The 26,462-nt window shown below is 37.4% G+C and overlaps 1 protein-coding gene across 1 annotated transcript; it reads right to left on the reverse strand.

Annotated features, from left to right (window-relative positions):
• Positions 1 to 10,464: 10,464 nt before the first annotated feature.
• STEAP1 (STEAP family member 1) lies at positions 10,465 to 16,541 on the reverse strand (the record flags this gene model as incomplete). The annotated part of the gene is made up of 4 exons (XM_079711749.1): positions 10,465 to 10,722; positions 12,819 to 12,983; positions 13,804 to 14,316; positions 16,458 to 16,541. The coding sequence occupies 4 exons, from the start codon at positions 16,539 to 16,541 to the stop codon at positions 10,465 to 10,467; spliced, it is 1,020 nt and encodes a 339-aa protein (XP_079567875.1).
• Between the last annotated feature and the right edge of the window lie 9,921 nt (positions 16,542 to 26,462).

Raw genomic sequence — 26,462 nt, forward strand, 5'->3', positions numbered from 1 at the left:
ACACTTTGAGAAACACAGATCTAAATAACTTCTGTTTCCTAAACACCACCATCTCAACCATTTATTGATAATACAACTGTGTTCCTTGTTCATTTGTTCATTAATTCAACAAATATTTTATTGAGTTTCTCCTAGTGCCAGGCTCTGTTCTAGGTTGTGAGAATATTGTCATAAATTAGACAATGGCTCTGTTCTCATGTGTGGGGAAACTAGACAACCAGACAAACACAAGTACACCTATAAAAGATATAACATTGGATAGTAATAAGAACTTCTTAAATAAAGCCACGGGAAAGGGGAGAGTGGTACAAGAACAGAACTATTTTAGATAGGATAGTCAGGGGAGACCACTTGGAAGAGATGCCATCTGAATATAGATGTAATGATGTAAAAGAATGAATCTTGAGAAAGGTAGAGCATTCCCAGCAGAAAAAATAGCAAGTATGAAGGCCTTAGGGTAGAACTGAGTTTGTGTTTGAGAAAAAGCAAGGGGACCAGTGTAATTGGAGTGATTTGCGTAAGGTAAAGAGTGGCAGGAGTTAAGTTCAGAAAAGTGGGCACGGTGCAGATGTTTTAGGGATTTGTATCCCATAATAAAGAGTTTGCATTTTATCCTGTGTTATGGGAAGACATTGGAGATTTCTGTGCAGAGGAATGACATGATAACATTTAGAGTTTTGAAGCATCACATTGGGTGGGAAATACTTTGTGGGAGTGGTGGTGGTGGCAGGGGATGAAGATGAGGGTGGGAGCAGAAAGACCAGTTGGGAGGTTTCAAGAATTCTAGGAGAAGGACTATAGTTTTTTAAACCAAGATGATTTTAATGATGAGACACAGTTGGATGCAGAATATATTCTGATGGTGGAACCAGTAGGATTTGCTGATATACTTGATGTGGAAAGTGAGATAAAGAGCAGTATTGAAGGTAGCTTCTAAGTGTCTGTTTTGAACAGCTGGGTGGAGATGGGTAGGAAATTAAGATTTCATTTTTAGAACTTAATGTTTGAGATGCTTTTTAGACATTCAAGTGAAGTTGTCAGGAAAAGAGATGTAATAGTCTGGAGCTCAGATGAAAGGTCAAGGCTAGGGATATTAGTTTGGAACTGATCAACATACTTTTGATGTTTTATATTTAAGACCATAGACTGAAGGAGATCACCTGCATTGTGGGTGTAGATAAAGAAGAGCGGGGGTCCACAAGTTAACGCTACTAACATCAAGATGATGGGGAAAGGAAGAGGAGCCAGAAAAGGAAAGAGAGAAGGCATGTCAGAGAGTATGGTTTCCCAGAAGCCAAGTAAAGAAAATGTTTCAAGAAAGAAAGTCATCTCAGTTAAATGTTACTGGGTGAGCAAGTAAGATGAGGACTGAGACTTGATCACTTTGTGATCTTGACAAGAGAGCCTGCAGTGGAACAGTGAGGGATAAAGCTGTTAAGAATAGAAGAGAAAATGGAAGAAGAGGACACAGAGACACTGACTACAGTCAGCTCTCTCTACGGATTTCTGCTTCTGGTGGTGCTTGCCTAAGTTTTATGTATGAATTCTGAGAACAACTAGAAAAGCAATTACAAAATCTCTTTACCTGAAGGTATTGGATATCTAACAAAATGGTGAAAAACATTAAGTTTTGGAAGAGGACAGAAACCCAGAGAGGTAAAACCAACACTGAGGTCTACTTTTCCATTAGGAGATTATGAAGATGTAGTTGAGAGGCTGAGAAAGTGAACAGCACCTTTAACAGATTCAAGAGACTAACAGGACAAAATATGTAATCCAGAGTGTGCCAACGGGGAGAACCAGGTAGTCATCTTCCACCAGGCTTTGAGTTGGAATCCCAAGAACCTAACTCTTGGAATAAGTGTGAATCAGAAGTAGTTCAAGTTTGGCAGGGAGTGATGCCCAGCTTCAAATAAACTCAGTCCTTAAAACTGAATTAAGGAAACCTCACGTTGCTAGTGCCCCTTAACTACCTGCCAGAAGAAAACATAAATTCTTGAGTAAGAAAGATAACATCATTCTAGGCCTCAAATTATTTTACAGTGTCTTAATATACAGTGTTTGACACTCAATAAAATAACCAGTCATATTAGGAGGTTAAATGACATGAGTGAAAACAAAGGAAAAAAAACCAAAACCCTAACAGTAGAAACAGACTCAAAGGAGCATCAGATAATGGACTTATCTTTAAGATTCTTACTTTGCTCAAGGAGATTAAAGTTATATTAGGAAATCTGCCAGAAAATTGGAAGCTAGAAAAAAAACCCTGAAATTTCTAAAGCTGAATTTACCTGAAATTAAAAACTCAGTGGATGGATTTAATAACATTAGACATAGTTGAAGATAGAATTAGTGAACTAGGAGATAGGTAAAAATGATTATAAGAATGATATATAAAGAAAAAAAGGAATGGAAAATACAAAGAGAAGGTTATGAAATAAGAGCGTGAAAATGAACAAATGAAGCATAAATCAAAATGGAGTCAGGAAGCCATGAAGGGAGGGCTCTCATGCACGTATCACTCACCCCAGCTTACAGACCCCAGAAGGAAGAAAGAAGATTTCCTTCTGATCCAGCAACAAGCTTCCCACTTCTTGCAGCCAGTTAAAAAACAAAACAAAGCAAAACCCGCCACAGCCCTCCCCAGTTTCCTCCTAAAACATAATAAAAGCTGACCTTCCCTTTGTCTCCTTAGATTTGCTTATGGCTTGTTATAGTTTGCTTGTCCCAAATTGCAATTTCTCTGCTGTTATAGCATTTGGCTCATTTTAGCTAGTTAAGACCTTGTTATTTCATTTTTAAGGTTGACAGGAAGTAGAGTGTGAACATCTAGCATGAATAATTGGAGTCTTGGAAGAAGCAAGGGAAAGAGAAAATGGTACACAAGCAATATTTGAAAAGACAATGGCTGAGAATTTTCCAAGCTTGTTCATGAATATCAAATCACAGATTCAAGAAACACTACAAAATCCAACTAAGATAACTGAAAGGATAAACCACACTTAGCCTAACAATAGCAAAAGGACTGAAAACTAAGCCAAAAAGAAAAAAAAAAATCACAAACTAGCCACAGGAACCTCATGAAGCAACAGTTAGAATGAGATTTCTCTTTTTTCATCAGAAACAATGGAACTTTCTACAAAGTTTAGAAAGAAAATAACTGCCAAACTAGATTTCTGAACATCTAAAAAAAAATCCATCAGTAATGAAATAAAGACATTTTCAGACCAAAAACTTGTGAAGAAAAGAATTTTTTCCAGCAGACTTGAATTATGCACTGAAAGGAACACTAAAGATTTTTTTTTCAGGTAGTGGAAAAAATGAAACCAGACGGGAACTAGGAGATGCAGAAAAGAATAAAGAGCAACCAAAGGGTAAATGTGTATAAACCTAAATGACTGTATAATACAGTAGTTATAATTTCTTTTGGGTCTAAATATATATAGAATTAAAATACACAAAAACAGAGAGAAACAAGTTTCTCACATTGTATTAGGAAAGGTAAAAGTGACAGTTAATGTTGGGTTTTGCTAAATTGTGTAATCTCTAGAGTAACTTCTAAAAATAGTAAAAAAAAATGTATAACTGTTATAGAGGGGAAAACTGGAATAATAAATATTCTGAATCAGAAAAATGCTATATAATAAAGACATTAAAAACATAGAACTTGGTGGGGAAATAGGTAGCACACAGTAAAATGGTAGAATGAAGTCCAAACATGTCAATAATTACATTAAATATATATGGCCTAAATGCTATCATTAAAAACAAATATTACCAGACTGAATTTAAAAATGACAACTATATGCTGCTCTCAGAAGACATACCTAAAACTATGGGAAAACAGAAAGGTTGAAAGTAATAGGATGGGAAAATATATGCTGTCCAAATACTAATCCAAAGAAAGTTGAATAGATAAATTAATATCAAAGTAAGCAAATATTAAAATTTTGTTTTAAAGTTTTACAGAGAAATGGGTCAAGAACTAAAGGGAGACATTGATTCAAAGTATTTTATTTACTTATTTTTCAATACTGTGTATTAATGGGAATAATACAGTAGAGATGGGTAAATTGATGACACAGGAAAGATGTGTATAAGTTTTTTAAGTAGAAAAGGGGATTAGATTTAGTTCTGAAATGGAAGAGTTGGCCTTGGGGACAGGGACAGTGTTGTAATAAGTGGAGGTTAAGGATACCATATGCCTGTACATTAGTGGATACATTTGCTGGTGAGAAGATGAGACAGTTCTTTTCTGATTATGTCTATTTCCTAACAAAAATTTACCAGTTGAGTGCAGGAGACAAGGTTATTATTGGTTTGAGCAGAGGGAAGGTGTAATACAGCAGTTTTAACAAGAGGAAAACCAAATTCACTATGGAAATATACAAAGATTACACAGTGTAGAGAGTTCGCTTAAATTTTCTATCATAAATTTAATGTGAGGCTAGTTGGTGTGGTAGGCAAGTCCATCTTCTTCAGTGAGCATGTAGAGTAGGTGAAGGGTTTAACCTGTGATGAGGTGAAGTGAGGTAAGACGTGGACACAGTTTCTCTTCATAAATGCTAATCTTCCCAGACTAAAGGAGACCTTCACAGCTCCCTTTGTCCTCTTTTATATGTATTAGGAGTGAGGTGGTGAGTTTTTGTAGCACTGGTTCTGCTTAAAAGCACCTCTCAGCAAACTCTGTCTGACCCCACTGCTGGTTGTTCTCTGAAATTAGAATGAGGACTGTTTAGCACTTTTGTTGCCAGCTGTGGGTCTAATTGTCAAATTTGAGAAAATAGGAAAGAGCCCACTTTGAATTTCATAGCATTGCTACATCTGTCTGCAGAGACAGAACAAGCAGATACACTTAGACTCTTGTGGAATCCCAGCTCTAGGGTCTGGGAGGACAGACCATTCACTTGATGTGCGGGTTATATCAGCATCCCCCTTCTGCTATCAATATCTTCCCCTTTACTTAAGAGACTTTGAGTAGGTTTTTGTGACTTGCAAATAAGCAATCCCTGACAAAAAGATCCATTTCTGTATAAATGAGGAAGGGTTTTCAAATCATGTACCATGGAGCTCAGGTTGTCACAGGGGCTTGTGAGCAGGATGAAGACATAACAAAAAAGAACATCTCCTGGTCCTGTGAGCCCACTTCCACTCTGGCCCCTATTACATGGTGGGCTTTTGTTAGGAATTTCACTCACATAAGTTCTATTTAAAAAAATGAAAATGAATCCTACTCTTCCAGCTCTTACACTGTATAACTAACTCACTGTGTAAATCCATTATTATTTATCTTTTGTGATAGTACAACTTCAACTTACGAGGGAGGTCTGAAATCATTTCCCAGGTCATGTGCTGGGGTACATGCCAGTTGTTATAGCTGGATCATCACAAGCCTCGAGCTTCAATTCCTGGTTCTCTGACTCTCAGAAAATCTTGTCTAGTGAGTCACTTCCTGGTTCAGTGGAGGTGCAGGAGGGGGCATTGTTTCTAAGAAGATCAACAGCTTTCTCATCATTACCATTTTGGCACCTATGCTCTTTTCCCTTTTTCTCTTTCTTCAGTGTTGTTCTAAATACAAACATTTTGCTGAGGAAGCCTCATTTCAGTGGGGTCATGCCTCTGGGTGAGGGCTTAGTGAGCTCAGGTGATCCCATCAGTCTCTTCCAGTTCAATAATTTTGTAGCTGCATGAACTGACAACTTGTTCTTGGCACAGTTCAAAGGGGCATCCATTAATAATTCTGGGAATGTCACATTCTCACTGGCAATAAATGTGAGGCCTCCTTGACCAGCTGAAGTAATGGAATTAGCTGAGAAGAAGAAGGTAGTGGACTTTAGCCTCAGGTCATGTGTAATGGTCACAAGTCAGTGATTTATTAATTTATTCAAGCATAGGATTATTTTCAACAAATAAGAGATCAAATAATTTATTACCTCTTCAAAGGGCCTCTTGAAGACATCTGGAAAAACTGGCATAAAAAAGGACAACTTCTAATAACTGAGTAAAACCTAACATTAAATCCAAACTGGAAAATTTCTAACACTTTTACCTTGAAGACCAGTTTTAGAAAAAGCAGCTATTATATCTTGTTCATTTTCTTGGAAAAAAATTCTAGAATTAACGTTACCAATTAAAATTACATATTTTTGTTATTAATTCAAATGTTTAAGTTTAGAGATCCCATGCTCATTAGGCCATAATTTCTTACAGGCTTCCTTAGAACTCTATGGTCTGAAAATCAGATCAGAATCATAAATTTCTTTTTTATTGTCTTAAAACAACATTAAATGTAACTCATTATTAAAATAATAAAAAGACATCATTTTCATAGTTTTTTTTTTTAACTGAAGATTATAAGATCCCTATAGAGCAATGCTTAAAGAAAATAAACCCCAGCAGCCTTCATTTTGAGCAGAAAGGAAGCTCTGTTTGAGGAAGGAAGGCACTGGTCTCCTGGCCAGCAGTTTTCTAGGTGATCTTTGTGCTCCAGGGAGACCCTGTGTGACTGTTCTCCGTGACTGTGTTAAAAAAACACCTTATCAAAGGAGCAGAGAAATACCTTCCTTTTTCTTTTCACTGCCACAAACTATATGTGTTTCCTAATTATATTTGTCTATGCTGAAACAAAAAAAACCACACGGCATTCCTTCCTTAACAACTGTGTTTTGTAAACAGCATGCAATGCACAGAATACTCATTCTGTTTTTGTTATGGTTAAAAATCTGCTTCTCCTGTAGAATTCCCTATCCTGTTTAATGGCATCATTCTCTAAGTCATTCAGGCTAATAGAATCCCGAAAGTCCCATCCTAAATGCCTTTCTTCTTCTCACTTCTCATGGCCTATTGGTCATGAGTTCCTGGAAATTCAATCTTCCTACCATGTTTTATTAGCTCTCCTCTTTTATCCATCCCCTCTGCAATGACCTCTGTTTGGGAACTTAATGCCTCTGTCCTGGGATACTGCTGTTGTCTCCTTAGATATTCTTCCAGCCTTCCAACTTGCCTTCGCCCTTTGTACGACTGCTCCCACTGCCCCTGACTCCTATCAAATCTATCTCCTGGATAGTCTATAGATAAATCTTTCTAAATTGCAAATATTATCATGTTAAGCCACATTTAAAGTTTTTCAGTGACTTCCCTATTCCCTAGAGAACAAAGTCCAAATTTAGTTTCATGTCATACAATGAACTTGTTGATCTGTCTGGCCTGTGTCCCTACCCAACCTGGTATTTCCTTCACCTGCTCTATTCCTGAATGTTAGTCTTTCCAATACATTCTACCCCATTATTTTTCACCTCCATGCTTCTCACTATGCTACCTATTTTCCCATTCTAGCTGAAGTACACCTACTTATACTTTAATCCCCAGCTCAAATAGTTCTTTTTTTGGATCAACCTCACAGCTTCCTGACTTTGCCCTTCTAAACAGAGCTGGTCATTCCCTCTTCAGTGATACCAGTAAGCTAGAATTCATTGCTGTCCTAAAATTTGTCTTCCCTATGAGACTGTGAGTAGGAACTAGGTCATTTCTATCTTGATATATCCTCTGTCTAGCACTGGGCCTGGTATATGGGAGGTGCTTTATACATTTTCATTGAGTAACAGGAAATCTAAGCTTGTACTAGAATATAATAGTTATTCTTTTTAAGACAACTTTTATTGTTTTCTTCTGCTCATAACAATATTACCCAACAATTTTTAAAAATTCAGAAAAGATAGAAAGAGTGAATGGTCTAGTTTGCAACAGCCCCTGAGTACAAATTGAATCTAGATGTTTTTATGCTTTACTTCTAAGGCCCTTGTAGACTCCCTTTCTCCTATCACTGGGAATTCTGTGTTTCAGAATAGGTCTGTTGCCACTTATTACCATGGCTAACAGAGACAAGGACTTCAGTAACCAAGCCAGAACTCAGATGTTGTCTCTACATTGAAGTGCCACTTCAGGTTGGAACCCTGTTCCCGAGCTGCAGCCTCAATGCTATCTTAGTGCCAGGAAGGTTGAAACTCAATTTCTCCCTCAGAACTGGAGATGCTAACATTTTGCCATCTTGCAATGCAGTTGGGAATGCAGGTACTTGACTGCTGCATAGCAGAACTGGTTGACTCTGGTATGACATGTGTCAAGCTTAGTTAAGTGGTCCCATAGTTACACCTCCTTGCTGAATCTGATTTGCAATTCTAGAACCCCTGGGCTGCAGACCAGCAGGAACCCAGCCACACAGCAGGAGGTGAGTGAGTGAAGCTTCATCTGCCACTCCCCATCACTCCCCATCGCTCCCCATCACTCGCGTTACTGCCTGAACCATCCCCACCCCCAACTGGTCCATGGAAGAATTGTCTTCCATGAAAATGGTCCCTGGTGCCAAAAAGGCTGGGGACCGCTGGTCTACTCTATTTCCAGTTGTGTACCCTAAACACTATCTGCAGACATGTATCTATACGTCTGAATCCCAATAGTGTATAAAATTCAAATTTATACTCCAGAAGGCTCCTTAACCCCCATGTAATAATGAATAATCATCCTTTGTAATAGAACAAAAAGTAAAAAACTGAACTCCACTCAGTGAATGTACTAATTGTTTTTCCTAATTTGTACCATTAGTATTAGCTCTATTGTCTTTACTCATAATAAATAATTTATCTGTATAAAAGACAAGGTTTGTAGTTAGTTTTGCTAATTATGGAAAACCTCTGAAGTATAGTTGGTTGGGTTAGCAAGCCCTGATAGTTGATGTATAGTTTGCTCTCTGATGACCTGGTTCATGGTATGCTTTGGCCAATGTATTAAGGTAAGTTCAACCGAGTTGTACATAACTCAGATGTAGAAAACTGAATTTACCTTTTCTCCTGGAAAACCTGAGTTTTATTTTGCCTGGATGTGTATCTGATCTTATTCTATTGCTTTACTTGTGTAGTCATAATCCATGTGTTTTTTGAGATGGGTGTTCCATTATGGGAAAATGAAAGTTCTTTAACAACGATCATAAACATTGGATATACTAGTGTGGTAGATTCAGATAAAAACTTAAAAAAAATTGAAGTATAGTTGATTTACAATGTTGTATTAATTACAATGTTGTATTAATTACTGCTGTACAGCAAAATAATTCATAGTTATATATATATATAATTTATATATATATATATATATTCTTTTCCATTACGGTTTATCATAGGGTATTTTTTTTAATGGGAGTTTTTTTGTTTTTAAACATATCTTGGATATGACCCCTTTGTAGCAATATTCTCTCCCACCCTGTAGCTTGCATTTTCACTCTCTTAATGGTATCTTTTGACAACTGTTTATTTAGTCCAATTTATCAAACTTTTCCTTAAAATCATAGGGTATTGAATATTGTTCTCTGTTCTATACAGTAGGACCTTTTAATTTGTCCATTCTATATAAAAAAGCTTATATCTGCTAACCCCAACCTCCCACTTCATCCCTCCCCCAACCCCATCCCCCTTGGCAATTAGTAGTCTGTTCTCTATGTCTGTGATTGTTTCTGTTTCCTAGATAAGTTCATTTGTGTCATATTTTAGATTCCACATATAAGTGATATCAAATGGTGTTTGTCTTTCTCTTTTTGACTTACTTCACTTAGTATGATAATCTCTAGTTGCATCCATGTTGCTGTAAATGGCATTATTTTGTTCTTTTTTATGGCTGAGTAGTATCCCATTGTATATGTGTACCACATCTTCTTTATCCATTCATCTCTCGATGGACATTTAGGTTGTTTCCATGTCTTGGCTATTGTAAATAGTGCTGCAATGAACATTGGGGTGCATGTATCTTTTTGAATTATAGTTTTGTCCAAATATATGCCCAGGAATAGGATTGCTGGATCATATGGTAATTCTATTTTTAGTTTTCTGAGGAACCTCCATACTGTTTTCCACAGTGGCTGCACCAACTTATATTCCTACCAACAGTGTAGGAGGGTTCCCTTTTCTCCACACCCTCTCCAGCATTTGTTATTTGTAGACTTTTTAATGATGCCCATTCTGACTGGTGTGAGGTGGTACCTCATTGTAGTTTTGATTTGCATTTCTCTAATAATTAGCAATGTTGAGCAATTTTTCATGTGCCTATTGGCCATCAGATAATATCTTTTTTTCATGGTTCATGATAACTTTTAAGGAGTGGCAAGGACTGGTATTTCAAGGCCTTTTATTATTTATAATGCTATGTAGTCTGACAAAGCAGATATGATTATTTTTTATGCTCAGCTTTACTAAACATAGAGAATGTGATAAAGGTTATTTAGAGAATGTGATAAAGGTTATTTAACTTCTCACTTTGAATCAAATCTGCAAGGAAATACACATATTTCAAACATCACCCATAAACAAAGAGATAGGTTAAGATCCTCAAGTGGTCATTTTATTAAACAAATACAAATTTGAAGTGTTTATGATAAAATATATCAATATTGGACAAAAATGTGTGCAAACAGCAATTCTACAACTGGGAAGACATCTTAGTTTTGTTAATGTTGGTGACATCTTCCCAACCGTGTCTAATCTTCAGTATCTTCTTTCTCAAGCATGGCAGGAGTAGTATGGCTTTGCATATCAGGACAACAATCGGAAGGAAAACAGCTATCATAAAATTTGGAGGTGTATACCATACAAATTGTTTTATATCTACCCATTTATTCCAGGCAAAAATCAATGCATGTATTGTGCCCAGCAGAAGGGAAACAATTCCTAGTTTGCTCTGAAAAAGAAAAAAGAATTATCTTGGTGAGATTGGTTCATTTAGAGTTTATTCCATCCTATATCATCTAGATCTGTTTTGTTGCTTGGAAATTCTTCCATTCATCTCCATTTGTTTTCCTATTATGTTTCTCGACAATGTCCACTCATATATTTCCACTCTTTTTACATGTGGGTAATGCCTTTGTCTCCAGGCTATCTAAGTTGAGAAAATTCACAACCATTCTCCTTTTGGTCTCAGAAAATCGATAACATTGCCTTCCCTTTCTCCATACCTTGTTCTTCTCTCTTATGACATTTATTTTATGATGCTTTGTCTCTTGTGCATTTGCCTTAATTCTGCTTATCAAGAGACACCTAAAGTCAGAGACTCTGTCTTACTCATCACAGGATCCCTGCAGAATCAACACAATACTGTGCACATTTTAGGTGCTCAATAAATATTGGTGGGTTGACTGAAGATCAGTGCAAAAATCAACTTGATATTAGTGATCTTTATCAATTACAAAGGCAACTAAAGTGATTGACTGTGATTTTGGTATATTAATACTAAAGTGAATGAGCTTGGTCTTTGTTAAAAAAACAAACATTTTGATAAAGTGGAAAAATACCAACAATTATTTCAATGTTTGAACAAAACATAGAGATATGGAGATGTGAAGAAAAATATCAGCTTGCATTGGGATACTTGGCACCATCCAGATAAAGTTACTTAAAAAGAATTGTTCACCTATGTAGTTTTATAGAATTCTGGCAATATCTCTTCTAGATATCTTCTGACTTCTATTCACTTTACAGGAAATGTTCACTAGACTGTCAGAATGAATCCAACTCACAATTATTCAGCAGTAAGCCCCAATGAATACAACCAAATAGCTAAGTTTATATTTTCAGATATAAATCTCCAAGGTAAATCATAGAGTAGCCAGTTCTTGGATTGTAAATGAAAAGTTGCTAGATTATTAATTGAAAAATATATGTAATCTGTTGAAGATCAATTTACCAAATGTGTATTGTATACATATTATGGGCTAGGTAGTGTACACAGAATGGAATGGGTTGGGTTGTCAAGATACAGCACTTGAATTTGTAATTAAATCTGTAAAGTGATGCACAGCATATGTGTGACAGGCAGAGCAATGTAAGAAGAGAGTTATTTAATGAGGAACAGACAACTCCAATGGCTATCAAGCTAAACCTACAAAATCAGCAAATATTGTGCCTGGAAAATGTGGCACCATCTCTAAACCACATTCAAATAATTCAGATGGAGACATTCTTTCCAGCTTAATAAGATGTCCTGATAAGGTGTCTGTTGGAGTATATGCATGGGTGTGTACAAAGGATAGTGAGGATTAACTGACTTTGCGGGAATTTCCAAAGATGTCTACCCATAAAAGTTAAAGCTATGTATATAATTTAAAAAATCTTGGCAGCGCTTAGGACTGAATTAAGTTTAGTCCTTTGAATCTTGTCAGACATGGATCCCATTGTTCTTTCTAGGGTGTAATCTACCACTAGGAAGTTAACCTCAGTAAATCTGAGACAGTTTTGAATTCCAGGAATATTGAGAAACTTCAAGTGAATAAACTACATAAAATGTAACTTGGAAAAAGAAACTTTTAAAATTAGATATTACAATACCTTTGGTAGATAAAACTCCATATTTCAAGGAGGAGAGTACAAAGCTGTGTAACTTAAAAGGCATGAATAAAATCAGAGGATAGGCAAAATTTTTTTTTTTACTTTTGGAGAACTAAGAAAACAATATTGAATTTCTAAAATATTACATTTGTTGTTATTAGATAGACAGCTTTGTCCAAAGCTTGTCCAACAAGCTTCAAATGTTAGAAATAATATTTTTCTTTGAGTAATGCCTCTTATATATGTCTAGAAAACACCTCTCCTATTTATCAGCAAGAGGGAAAAATGATAGGAGAGCACATTTTTAATTGGAACAAGTGTGAGATCTTTGCTATTGGAAAACCATCTGTTATTTTTTTTATGGGGTAAAGTCAATATGCTTGAGGATATTATAAGCTTAAAAAGAAGATTTACCTCTCTGAGGGACCAGAGTTTTTTTTATATATAATTTACCTGAATATAGTGAAATTCTCTCCATGTCAAAGAATCGCTCACAGATGGAATAGATGTCACAGCCAACAGAGCCAGTATTGCAAGTGCCACAATTCCTAGAGACACATAAATTTCCATTCTCCAAACATCATGCTCAACCCAGGCATCTTCTTTATTTTGTTGGACCTAAGAGAGGGTGAAAAGAGGGAGGAAAAAATGCAAACAACACTTGTTTCCAGTATAAGAACCTCCTTCTACGCTCCCTCTACTATGGAGGACCTGCTAACTAGGGGCCTCCACAAATTTATGACTTTATTTTTGCATTTCTCTAAGAGAAATGACATAGGAGCTATTGATCTTTTTCCTTGAACACAAAATTTATATAATGTTTTATTAATTTATATAATAGTTATTTGTTGGTTAGAATTGTCATATGTGTGCATATATGGTAAATAAGCAGAAAATAGGAACAATTAGCATTAAAAAGAAATCTTGTGAGGGTGGTAGAAGATTGAAATGTGGCTCGGTCCATGAACAAAATAGTTGTTTATGTTGTTAAAGTTGTAGTTTACTGTTTTCAGCTCAGAAAACATTCCTCAAAGTAGAATTATACAACCAAGCCCCAATGAAGAGTTATAATAAAAATTTTTAAAAAGCAGATTACTTTCTCAACACAGGGTTTCAACAGAGGTTTGGGGTACTGATATTAAAATAAGAAACAGTTAATTTGTTAGGAGACTTAGACTTTTTTTTTTTTTTTTTTTTCGGTATGCGGGCCTCCCACTGCTGTGGCCTCTCCCGTTGCAGAGCACAGGCTCCGGACGCACAGGCTCAGCGGCCATGGCTCACGGGCCCAGCCGCTCCGCGGCACTTGGGTTCTTCCCAGACGGGGGCATGAACCCATGTCCCCTGCATCGGCAGGTGGACTCTCAACCACTGCGCCACCAGGGGAGCCTGGAGACTTAGACTTTTTAGTTTAGTGATATTGTCAGTAATGTCATCCTACCTGTTGATATGCCCAGTTTAGCAACTTGTATCTGTAGGATCGTCTCATTGGATAGGATAAGCTGTAAACTGCATGCAGTACAGCAAAAAAGAAACTGAGAAGACCAAATTGCTTTCTTGTTACCATCCACCTATCCAACCAATGTGGAAATTTCTTATACTTGGTTCCATTATGAAGCTGCACAACTGCTGCTATCACGCCTGGCAAATAAACCAGTGCCAAGAGGGTGATGGAAACCATTGGCAAGACTTTGTTGATGACCAGGATTGGAATTTTATAAAAATACTGTTTATGGGAAGTTACAAAAGGGTGAATTATTTCCCTCAGAAGAGTGTAAAGAAAAGTCAGAGATGATACGATAGCAGCAATTTTAATTGGTAAACGCCACTTTGGAAAGAGCTCCTGTTTGTGCTGTAGCTCTGGGGGGCAATCAAATTCATCACAGTGGGTTGTTTGGAGCGAGTGCAAAAGCACAGGTCTTTTCGGTGCGCTGGTCTCTCTTGAATCCTTATTCTACAAAGGAAAGAAAATGAACATCTTAAAATTGAACAAAACAATGGGATGTCTCTCAAACTAATTACTTACTGCTCATTGTACTTATCAGTAAAAAGGGACATTCTGAACCTTGCTTTTGGATACTGGTTAGTGGAAGGTGGCATAAACTACGTGGCAATGATCAAAGGTATACTTAGTTATCCTACCTTACTGGGGGTTCTCCATAATTTCTGTTACTCATTTTTCTTTAAGTCAAAAGAAATACATGCTTCAGATACCTCCACTAGAGCTCAGACCATTGTGTTTCTATCTTGAAAGTGTAAAAGAATGAAATAATGCAACTGGGAAACAAAAACTGAAAAACTTAAAAAAAAATCCAGCCATCTTTGGTAAAAATAATAACACTTGTAAGTAGTCATAGTTGTATTTGTTTTATAATTTCTTTTGGTTACTGGACAACTCTCTGCAAACTCCATTCATTCAAGTACAAAGGAACAGGAATAATGTAGTCATTACTATTAGATAAAAATATGTAAATTCCATCTTGTAGCCGTTTTTTAAGTTAATGTTTATTGGAGTATAGTTGATTTACAATGTTGTGTTAGTTTCTGCTGTACAGCAAAGTGAATCAGTTATACATATATGTATATCCACTCTTTTTTAGATTCTTTTCCCATATAGGTCATTACATTACAGAGTATTGAGTAGAGTTCCCTGTGCTATACAGTAGTTTCTTATTAGTTATCTATCTTATATATAGTAGTGTGTATATGACAATCCCAATCTCCCAACTTATCCCTCCCCCATCATGTAGTCTCATATTCATAAAATATCTCATTTGTATAAGTACTAATAGACGAATAGTCTATTAAAACGGTACAAAGGCTATATTAGTTAAATCCCACAGGGATGATTTATTTCCTGAGAAAGTTATATTTCTTTACCCAGTTGCATTTCTAGGTAGTCAACAATTCAAAAGAAGTTTGCACTGAATATTACGTCACTTCCCCAACTGACTGATATAGCAGCAAATTAAAAAAAAAACCCTCAAAATAAGAACTTACAGCAGAGTGTTTCATACTGTGTTACTTTATGAATAAATTTACTTTCTCACCTAATATGTTATTCCTAATTTCTTATAGCTCTATATGTAGACCCATAACATTTTAATGCTCAGAATGATGTTAGTGATTATCTTGTTCATTTCCTCATTTTATGCAGAGTAACTTTAATTCGCATAGTTCTCTGTAATTTTTAGTGTTTAAAAATGACCTCTTGCCATTTGACTTTTACTTTCAGTAACAAATCACTATTATATCCAATGCTTTTTCCAATTACTCCATTTAGAAGGGAGTTGAGCATTATACAGCTTCTGCCATCTCTGCATGTTAAAACAATCAATGGATATCAATTTTCTGGTTATGGGTGAAGAATCATGGAACAGCAAGTAAGACAGTTCACTTGAAAAATGAAAATGATTTTATTTTATGCACACTTATTTTAGACAGTATGTACTTGTACTACCTTATTTTCCCTATTAAGATAATTAAGATAAAATAAATACTTTCTGTTAAAACTGTAGTTGAGATCAGTTAGAAAGGTAAAAAGAGTTTGGAAGCAGAATTTTCCACCACTTGTTCAGTCAAATAATTTAGTAAGAAACATTTAATCTTGATGTGGGACAAAAGTGTGACAAATGATTCTTATTCCAAAGTTGAATTTATTTGGTTAAACAGTGAATCGTCAATTAACTTGGTGATCTCTTGGTAAGCTGCCATGGAGCCTATGAAAAAAACAGTTTACAAAACTACTGTTATATGGGCATCGATGACTTTTTCAAAAAACTTAGACCCACAGAGTGTTAGAAAGAATTGGAAGGGCTTTGGAGATGATCTGGTCCAACTCTCTTACTTTATAGATAAACCAAGACCCAGGATTTTCAGTGACTTATTCAAGGTTATTCAGCTAAGTCCATGACAGTCAAGGTACAACTCCTCTCATAGCCCACACTGCCCTTTAGCCATCACAGTATCAGTGCCAGGAATCAGAATAAAGATATCAGCAGACTAAGGTAAAAATCACTTTTATAACACTAGGAGATATGGAACAGCATTTGAATTATTTATAGATTTTAATTAATTTATTTATTATTATTTTACCAAATAACCATCTTCTTCTCGATTTCTCCTGGGCTTTATTTTCCAAAGTTCTTCTTGGTTTGTGATGTCTTGTCTGCTCTCCATTAATTCTATAAAATAGTATGGCCTCAGCCACCTGTGCAAATAAAAATAATTATCTTCTTCGCATGTATGCTGTTTATGATATTAATGTGTGATAGGGCAATATGAAAAATTTACTCATATAAGGGCTAGAGTGGCAGATAAAGTGCAATTTAAAATATAGACTGATTGACTCAACCTCACATTATAATCTGTAAGAATTCAAACAAGTGCCCTTGTGTCAATAGTGTTTTTCTTTGTCCAACTATCAGTGCAGTGAATGACCCAGGTGTCTATATGGAATTCAAAGGGTCAGATGTTGCCTTTTATTTCAGGAGACTTTAACTCCAGGTGCTCAGTTGGAGGAAAGTCAACTCCCTTCAAAGGTAAATAGAATTAGGAATGTAGTTTTCTGAGAGTAACCATGTTGTCAGTGGAGGTTGGAGTTTGCTGGTATAAGATTACACTCCAGGAAGTTGTGTTTAATAGACTTTTGGGGTTGACACTGGAATCTGAAATAATGGTGAAATGATTTTATGGGAAAATGTACTCTGAGTTTCAGAAAATGAACAGAATAGACACTCTTGGTAAGGTGAACGCTGATAGCAGCACAAAGGACTGAAAGGCTGTGTTTTAGGAGTGCCACAGAAGAGTCCTGGCATATTGAAATATTTAGAGTTTCTGAGACCAGATCCTGAATGTTTCAGTTACACAAGCCAATACAATCCCTGTTTTGCTTAAGTTAGTTTGAGTAAGGTGTATATCACTGGCATTTGAAAGAGTTCTGAGTAAAGTATATGCCAATCTTCAAGTATCTATGAACTCAAATCTATGACAGACATTGAGGAGGAAAAAGAGAAATGAGATTTCGTGTCTGCTCTGGAGGGGTTGTACACTCTATTTGCTTAAGAAGTATTATTGCAAATCATTTGGTGATTTAACCAACATTATTAATATAGTAATTTGGGGGTGTGTATATGCCTAGGAATACAAGTTTTACTTACTGTAATCAAATACAAGAAATAATTCACCATGCTTGGGAGATGTGTTAACTGTGAGTTTCAGGATGGCAAAGATGTTAACATACAAATCTACACTTTTTCAATATTAAGTCATTAACTATACTGTGAACAGCCAGGTAGGCAGTGGGAATATAAAGTTAAATGAGATGGAGACTCTGCTTTCAAAAAGCTTAAAGTCTAGGAGAGAAGGCAGACATTTCAAGAACTGACCGCATGGTAGTGCAATGCATTGGAAAGGAAGACAAAGTTTTATGGACAGATGGTGGCATGGGAAGGGTGAGGGCTCTCTTCAGGACCTGGTCCTGGAGCATCTAGCAAGTTGGTAGTATTTGCTGATTGAGGGCCACTTTGCACAGAATCTGGGTGAAAAGCCAGAGTGGCCCTGGAGATGTATCCAACCATTCGTCCACATGGTAGGGAGACCATACTGAAGAGCAAAGCCAAGGAAAAACCCCAGGCAGTTAGGGAGCTTGTTGACTGTGTCGCCCACAGTCCACCTTGTACCCTGAAGCCAAGAAAATAAAATATCAAATAAAATATGTTGGTTTCCCTCAGACATTAACCAAATATATAATTTAAACTCTACAACAAAATCATTTCATCAACAAAAACAACAGGAAACGGCACAGTATTCAGATGTTAGGAACTCCAGAATTTGAGCCAAAGTTCTCTTTCATCTCCATTAAAAAGCAAAGCCTGTTTCTGATGTGACTGTTCCATTGTGCTGTACCAGGACCTGAAGTTCCTGCTAAATATTGACACAGTCCAACTGACTTATGTTTATGTTGAAGAATTTGGAATATGAAGACACTCAGTGACTGGGATACATGGTCAGTTGCATTGCATTTCCAAATCTTCTATACTTTTAACTGCAAACTTACTTTACCACATTTAACTATGTGAAAGGGAGATGTTTTTCTTCACTGGGCTGTGTTGTTAGGCCTTGCTTCCTCCGTGTGCTAAACGAATGACCTTTTATTCAATAAGGATTTTTTTTTTTTTTTTTTTTTTTTACAAAAAGAACAAAGTCAGGAATTTGGAAGTGTTCGTAAATTTTATGTCTACAAACTCCTTCCAGTGGATTTCACACCTGACACATATAAAGCCTTGATTGACTATTTGGAGGGAACCTGAATCCTAACTGAGATCCTGAAAGAGTCGGATTAATGTTCCAAGGACTTAAAATGAAAACTCTCTGTTACTAGGAAACTTGAAGACGAGTTGCACGGTTTGAAGTAGTACGTGTACCAATCATTCATCAATACTATGCAAACTCGTGGCGATCTTGCCAAGTTGGAAAGCTTGCCATCAGAACCCAACCTAAGGACACACTTAATAACTCATCATATCCCTTGAGTCCCCAGAGAAAAGGCTTTCCTGTGAGTCCCCGGCTCCCAGCCCCTGGACCAGCCACAATGGAGCGGTGTGCTCCGCGGAGAGCTCGCTGGAAGGCAGCGTGTCCCAGAGCGGCGCGCAAGGGGCAAACTGAGTTGCGCTCGCCCCGAAGCGCCGCTGCTTCAGTCCTGGGAGGGCTCGCAACCCCCTACACTCCTCCCGATGCTGGGAGCCGGTGCCCGGCCTCGCAGGGACACCGAGCGGCAGGTAACAAGCGGCAAGCCAGAACGATTCAAGGAACTCACCCGTCTCTCGGCGTGATCTGACAGTAAGTCGCGGCCGCAGCACCGGCCCGGAGGTGCCCAGCCCCGCTCAGCGCCCGAACCTCCAGAGCACTAGCCTGCTCTGCCTGGGCAGACTCCGCCTCCTTGTCAATTGTCCGTCCAGCGCCACCTGCCGGTGCCGGGCGTCCGCAGGGCTCCTGCTTGGCTGGACAGTCCTGGGAAGGTCCCAGAGCCGAACCTAGGATTCCCCTACGTGGCCATCCGGCCGCTCCCGGTTTTCTTTCAAAGAGCCCTGTCCTCTGCCTGAGATCTGCTCTGCACCCTCTCGATCATCTCGATGTTCTCCTCTCCTCTCCTCCTTTTCCCTCCCTGCCTCCCTCCCTTCCGTCCTTCTTCTCGCCTACTTTAATCTCCCAACTAATGAACATTCGTGCAATTCTTTAGAGCAGTGGTTCTCAAACTCTAACATGTATTTCCTGTAGGGCTTATTAAAACACCGATCTGTCGTGTCCACCCCCCTCCCTCCAAAGCTCCTCTCCTCCACCTCGCCCACGTTTCCTGTTTAGTAGATCCGGGATGGGGCCTGAGGTTCTGCATTTTCTAACAGTTCCCAGGTGATGCTGAAGCACTCTCAGATCACACTGTGAGAGCTTAGCTAACTCATTTTAGAGCTTTAGCGCTTAGCGAACTCATTTTAGAGCTTTAGAGCTTAGCTGACTCATTTTAAACTTCACAGCAGCTCTTTGAAGTGGCTGTAATTTACAATTTCCAAATCCGAATCTGAATCTCTGAATCTCTTTTGCCCCCTAAATTGTCGAAATCTTGTATCTTAAACCGCACAAACCCTGTCCCCTAGCTGAATAAGTCCTTAAACCCGACGTCCACTCCTTCCCTTCCCCACCTCTGATATTAAAGCCACCGTCCCATACCCTAACCCATCAAGCACTACAAACCTAAAGTTGAGTTACTGTCACTATTTAAAAGTTTAAGGTTGTTTTTAAAATATGAGGGGTATGGAGAAAGAGCGAATGTGAGCGGGGGGTTTACTCCTCTGAGTTGGAACCAGCCTCAGGGTAGAGCGTCTGAGACCTGAATTGCAACGTCTGAGGATTTGGTGTATAACATCCCCAGAACTAACCTGATTAGGAAAAGTAAAGGAAAATAAACTCTCAACTGCATTTTCCTTGATTATCTTTTATTCATAGCTAGGGCCCCTAGGACTGTTCATATTTTAATATGTAATTTTCTGTAGTCATTGACTGTCCACAGGGTAATGTTAAAACCCCTTGAAGATTAATTTACCATGGACTGATGCCTTGCGGTAGAAATAGAATCTTACACTTTTTATTTCTAGCAAAAAATCATTTTAAAAAGTTTTAGAAAAAAATATCTCTGTGTTTATAGAACAGATTACGAAAATTAAGACAAATTGCTAAATGTGTCTATGCACTGTTGAATTTTAAAAATGATGAGGGCTTCCCTGATGGCGCAGTGGTTGAGAGTCCGCCTACCGATGCAGGGGACACAGGTTCGTGCCCCTGTCTGGGAAGATCCCACGTGCCGCGGAGCGGCTGGGCCCGTGAGCCATGGCCGCTGAGCCTGCGCGTCCGGAGCCTGTGCTCCGCAACAGGAGAGGCCACAACAGTGAGAGGCCCGCATACTGCAAAAAATAAATAAATAAATAAAATAAAAATGATGATAGATCTTAAATCATCAAACAAAACAATATGATTTTATTTTTTAAGATTTGATAGAAAAAGGTCATTCACTTTTTTATAATTTATTTTGCATGTGATGAGGGCAAGGAAGTTAATATTATATTAATATAAGTTGCCTAATTGTAGCAAGCTCCACTTAAAACTGCTTTTCCTGTTTAATTAAAACATTTGGAATCAAACCCCAAATACCTCTGCTTTATAATTAGACCAATAATTTTATTTCCGCACTTCTTCCGGAAGTTTTTTTGTTCAGTTTTTTAGTGAGGTGAATAAATATAGTATGTTTCAAAGGAAAATGATTGAAAATGTGAGGTTATTTACTAATTAGTTTGTAGAGTTTATAAAGGCAACAGAACATTGGATTAAAAAACCATAGTATTAAAGAACTTTGATTGAGTTATCAGGAGTTAGTATTACAGACCAAATTTCTGCAATTTTTGCATATATGTGATCTGTGATTTAGGTATGAGATGAAGGAAAAGATTTTTATTTTTTTTGAGAAATACAAAGCCAAAGCATCTGAAAATGCTCTGAGTCAGCCTCTATAGCACATACTTTATAAAACCAGTATGGCTTGTGGAAAACAATGCTATGCTATTGCAAATGTTGAAAAGCAGATTGCTAGTTTCGGTATGACTTGTGAGAACTTGAGGATTTTAAAATAGGAATTCAACTGTGAGTTACTAACCAATTTGGATCATTCAGAATATTTTGTAATAAACTTAAACTCTAGCAAGAAAGCATATTAACAAAACAGTTCTTCAATCTTATTTAGGGTCAAATACTAAACTAGTGATTTCACAGTAACATATCATGGGGAAAATATAATTTAGAATCCATGAGTACTTTTACTTGACCAAAAAGCAACCTAATCTTAGAATTTGATGGGACTGCCATTTAAGAGGTAAATGGAGTATAGTGGTGAGAGAGATAAAAAATGATCATACTGTTAAAGTTAATCAAAATGATCAATAGACAGTAAATTGTGCACGAATGACAGGAACTGTATTTAGTTTTTCTCCTTCGGAAATCAAACTGACTCCTAAGGGCACAGTAATTCAAACAATGTTCAATAGTATTTCCAAGTCTACCTCTTACTGTATAACAATGGTCAGACTTATTTTAAGAGGAGGCAAAAATTACCTAAAGTTCATGGGGAAATATTTTGTCCAAATGATTGTTTTAACACAGACATGGTAAAGCTCTACTGGCCTAATTTTCTGATTCTACTAGTCTCATATGATAAATTCTCTTCACTAGTTCAAGATCTTCTGGTAGACTAATGCTCAGAGTATGTGGTGAGCTAGCCCCCAATGTCTGTGGGTGAAAGTGGTTGGGGGCAGAAAGAATCCACCCCCAGGACTGGAGGTTTTTAAAAAATTCTTCCATGTATTTCCCCCCAGCTCAAGCCCTTTATTGCTTATTCACCAACACAGTTAACAGTCAACATCTGTTCTAGGCAGATTTTAAGAATTAGTGGTTTATTTCAAGGCTCACAAGTCCATTTCTGCCCAAATATTGCTTAATTATGATGCTCAAAATTCTGTGACAAAATATATCCTATTGTCTTTAAATCTGTTGTAATCTATGAAAAGGTACCTGCAAATGGCATCACATTAAGCCTTACCAGTTATTTACATCCTACTATCATTGAATATTTCAGTACTTTTTTGAAAGTATGTTCTGACAGAGAGAGTGAAATATAAGGGTGTTGAAGATGGATACTGGAAGGCTGTGAAGGGGTTATACCTTAGGGAAAAACAGAAGCATTGGAGCCAAGAGGACAGATTTCACCACCTTCATAGTATTATTTAACTAGGCAATTTCTCCTTTCCCCACATCTCCATATCAAACGATACATATTGGTGAAAAAAAGTATCTTCTTTAAACCACTCTATCTTGGTCTCCTTTGTTATAGTAGCTTAGCCCATACCCAAGCTTGTTTGATATTATATTACAGCACTTTTCAGAATTAGTCTGTATTGGATATTTTTATATGTGTTTCTTTTACCCTCATTAAACTGTGAGCTTTAAGAGAGCAGAGACCTTGCCGTTTTTACCTTTGTATCTCTTGTAATTTAGAGATTGGTGGAACAGACTTGTATATGTTTGTGGAATGTGATTTTACCCCTGGAAATAATATGATGGAAAAAAAATTTTTTTTCCTTTATCCATTCAACCACTGATGGACACATCGCCATTCATCTATGTTTGCTATTATAAATAATGATGCAGTGAACATGGAGGTGCAGATATCTTTTCAGCATAGTGATTTCATTTCCTTCAGGTATATACCCAGAAATGGAATTGCTGGATCATATGGTGGTTCTATTTTTAATTTTTTTTTATCCTGTTTCCACAGTGGCTGTATTAATTTACATTACCACCAACAATATATAAGGGTTCCCTCTTCTCCATATCCTTGCCAGCTGGCATTTTTTTCTTACTCCAAGTTTAATCTTTTATCAGTTTGATTATGAAGTAATTTTGGGGAAACTATCCAGAAGACTATTTGAAATGTGAATTTACACTCAGCAAAGCTAATGACAAATCTCACCTTATTATCTTGAGATATTAGCTGAGGATACTGTGTACATGCTATGTTGGGGATGTATACATGGGTGTGTGATCAATAGTGGGAGAAACCTTTGTTGGCAAAGGGGAACATGGAAAAATTCAGTAGGAGAACCAGGAGCCTCAGATACTTCTTCCTCTGCACTCTCCGTATAGTGTATTCAGCCTTCTTTGCTAGAGTGGAAACTGCTGGAGGGCAGGGATCATTTCTTTCCATTTGACTCCTCAGACTTAGTAAGAACATAATATATAGTGAAAAGCTGATAAATACCTATTGAATGAAGAGTACCTTGGGGAGAATTTAAGTTGGGGCAAGTGGTCAACAATGTTAAGTACTATTAAAAGTCAAATAAGATAGGAAATGAAAAAGAGTCTGTTGGGCACAAGAAAAAAATGCTCAACATCACTAATCATCAGAGAAATACAAATCAAAACCATAGTGAGATATCACCTCACACCTGTCAGAATGCCTGTCGTCAAAAAGACAACAAATAATAAATGTTGATAAGGATGTAGAGAAAAGGGAACCCTAGTACACTGTCGGAATGTAAATTTCTGTAGCCACTATGGAAATCAGTATGGAGTTTCCTCAAAAATTAAAACTACCATATGATCCAGCAATTCCACTCCAGGATATATATTTGAAGAAAACAAAAACACTAATATGAAAAGATACATACACCCTGATGTTCACAGAATTATTTACAGTAGCCAAGATATGGAAGCAACCTAAGTGTCAGTCAACAGATAAATGGATATAGAAGTTGTATATATTTTGGGTTGGCCAAAAAGTTCGTTCAGGACTTTCTGTATGATCTTACGGGAAAGATCTCTCTATCCATCATCTATCTATCTAATCTATCTATCTATCTATCTATCTGTCTATCATCTATAAAATAATTCATGGAGTCAAGACCAGCTGAAGGGATGGAGGGTAGGGACTTCGAAACTGCAAAAATCGAGGACTTGTTCCCTGCCTTCAAAGAGTTCAATATTTATTTGGGAGAAATAGGGAGGCAAGATATATGAATAAGTCAGTTCACTGAGAAAAAAGTGCAAAGTCACTCAGAACCAAGTACTGAATAATAAAATAAAGGCTGGGGTGCCTAAAGTTCACAGAAGCATTGGAGCAATGATTTGGGCTCAGCTGGTGAGAGGAGATGTAATGGAAGAATGAATGTTTTGAACTTGGCCTTAGAAGAGTGAAAGATTTTTCTTTGGGGAAAAGAAAGGGAAAGACTTTGTTTTCTTTCCCAAACCAGAAGTAGCATATATGGATTAAATTTTCCTTTGGTCTAGCAACATATTTATGTCCCGGAATTACCTTTATAAATCTAGTAGTTTTCCTCCCCTTGACCTACTGCTTGTTTGAGTTAAGCAGAAGATTTCTAACACAGCGTATTGGATGTGATTCCTTAGTACTTCCGAAGGATTTCTCCTAGGCGAGCTCCTAAAGGTGTTAGTTAGCCTTCTTCAGACCTCTAGCCCTTAGGAGAGAGCATGTCTCAGAGTAGCTGGAGCTCAAAGAAAATTTATTGAATTGAATTCTCCCACTCAGCTCTTGGTATAGGTCTGTCCTTAATCCTCTTCTGTATTTGCGTTAGTTTCCCCTGAAAGCCCTCATTTCTGTCTACACACTTCCATCCTGCTCTTTTCTGATCATGTTTTGGTCAGTCGTGTGACACGCCTCTCGATTGATTGGCAGCTGCAGAATCCTTAAGGACATACCTTCACAGGGGAGAGTGCTTAGTTGGGGTAAATCAATAAAAAACACAGGGGCCTCCCTGGTGGCGCAGTGGTTGAGAGTCCGCTTGCCGATGCAGGGGATACGGGTTCGTGCCCCGGTCTGGGAGGATCCCATATGCCGCGGAGCGGCTGGGCCCGTGAGCCATGGCTGCTGAGCCTGCGCATCCGGAGCCTGTGCTCCGCAACGGGAGAGGCCACAACAGTGAGAGGCCCGCGTACCACAAAAAAAAAATAAAAAAAATAAAAATAAAAAACACAGAGATAGGTTTGTGGACGACAGAGCAAGCTTTATGCACTGTTTCTGTCTGAAACAGGGTAGAGTTTTTACAATCAAGGAAACTATTCATCTTTTCAGTATTTAAGGGGGAGCTTTGGAAAGGTCAGATTTCATAGCTTCTGTGAAACTGGATTCAGTGGTGGGCTGCTGTGCTATGTGGCCACAAGGTGGCGCCAGAGCCCTGTTCAGTAAAAATGCACCGTTCAAGGGCCTCTGGCGCTGCTGCTTTCTGTTTACATTGTTTTAAGGACTTTCTCAGACTCACTGGAAAGATTCTGTACGTTCAGACTCACTTCTGTGTGTGTTCATCTTTCTGTCTATCTGTCTATCATTCATGCATTTGTTTTTGTGTATATATGTCCTTGCATCTTTGTACAATATCCTTTTTATCTATATTTACATCTGTACCTAATGTTTATTGAGTGTTTACAATATCAAGCATTTCACACAAATTATCTTCCCTTTACTGAGGTATAGTTGTCATATAACATTATATCAACTTCAGGTGTACAACATAATGATTTGATATTTGTATATATTGCAAAATGATCACCACATAAGTCTAGTTAACAACTGTCAAGTATAGTTAACAAAATTTTTTTTCTTCTTATGAGAACTTTTAAGATCTCTCCCACAGTACATAATACAGTGTTATTAACTCTAGTCACCATGCTGTACTTTATTTTACCATGGATTATTTATTTCATGACTGGAAGTTTGTATTTTTAAACGCCCTTCACAGATTTTGGGTACTTCCTATTCCCCACCTCTGGCAACCAACAATTTGATTTCTCCTATCTGTGAGCTCATTTTTTTATGTTTTTCGTTTTTTGGCTTTTTTAGATTCCACATGTAAGTGAGATCATTTGGTGTTTGTCTTTGTCTGTCCGACTTATTTCACTTAGCATAATGCCCTCAAGATCATCCATGTCACAAATGGCAAGATTTCATTCTTTTTAATGGCTGAGTAATATTCCATATGTATGTGT

This window comes from Hyperoodon ampullatus, assembly GCF_949752795.1.
Source record: "Hyperoodon ampullatus genome assembly, chromosome: 9".
Lineage (NCBI taxonomy): Eukaryota > Metazoa > Chordata > Mammalia > Artiodactyla > Ziphiidae > Hyperoodon > Hyperoodon ampullatus.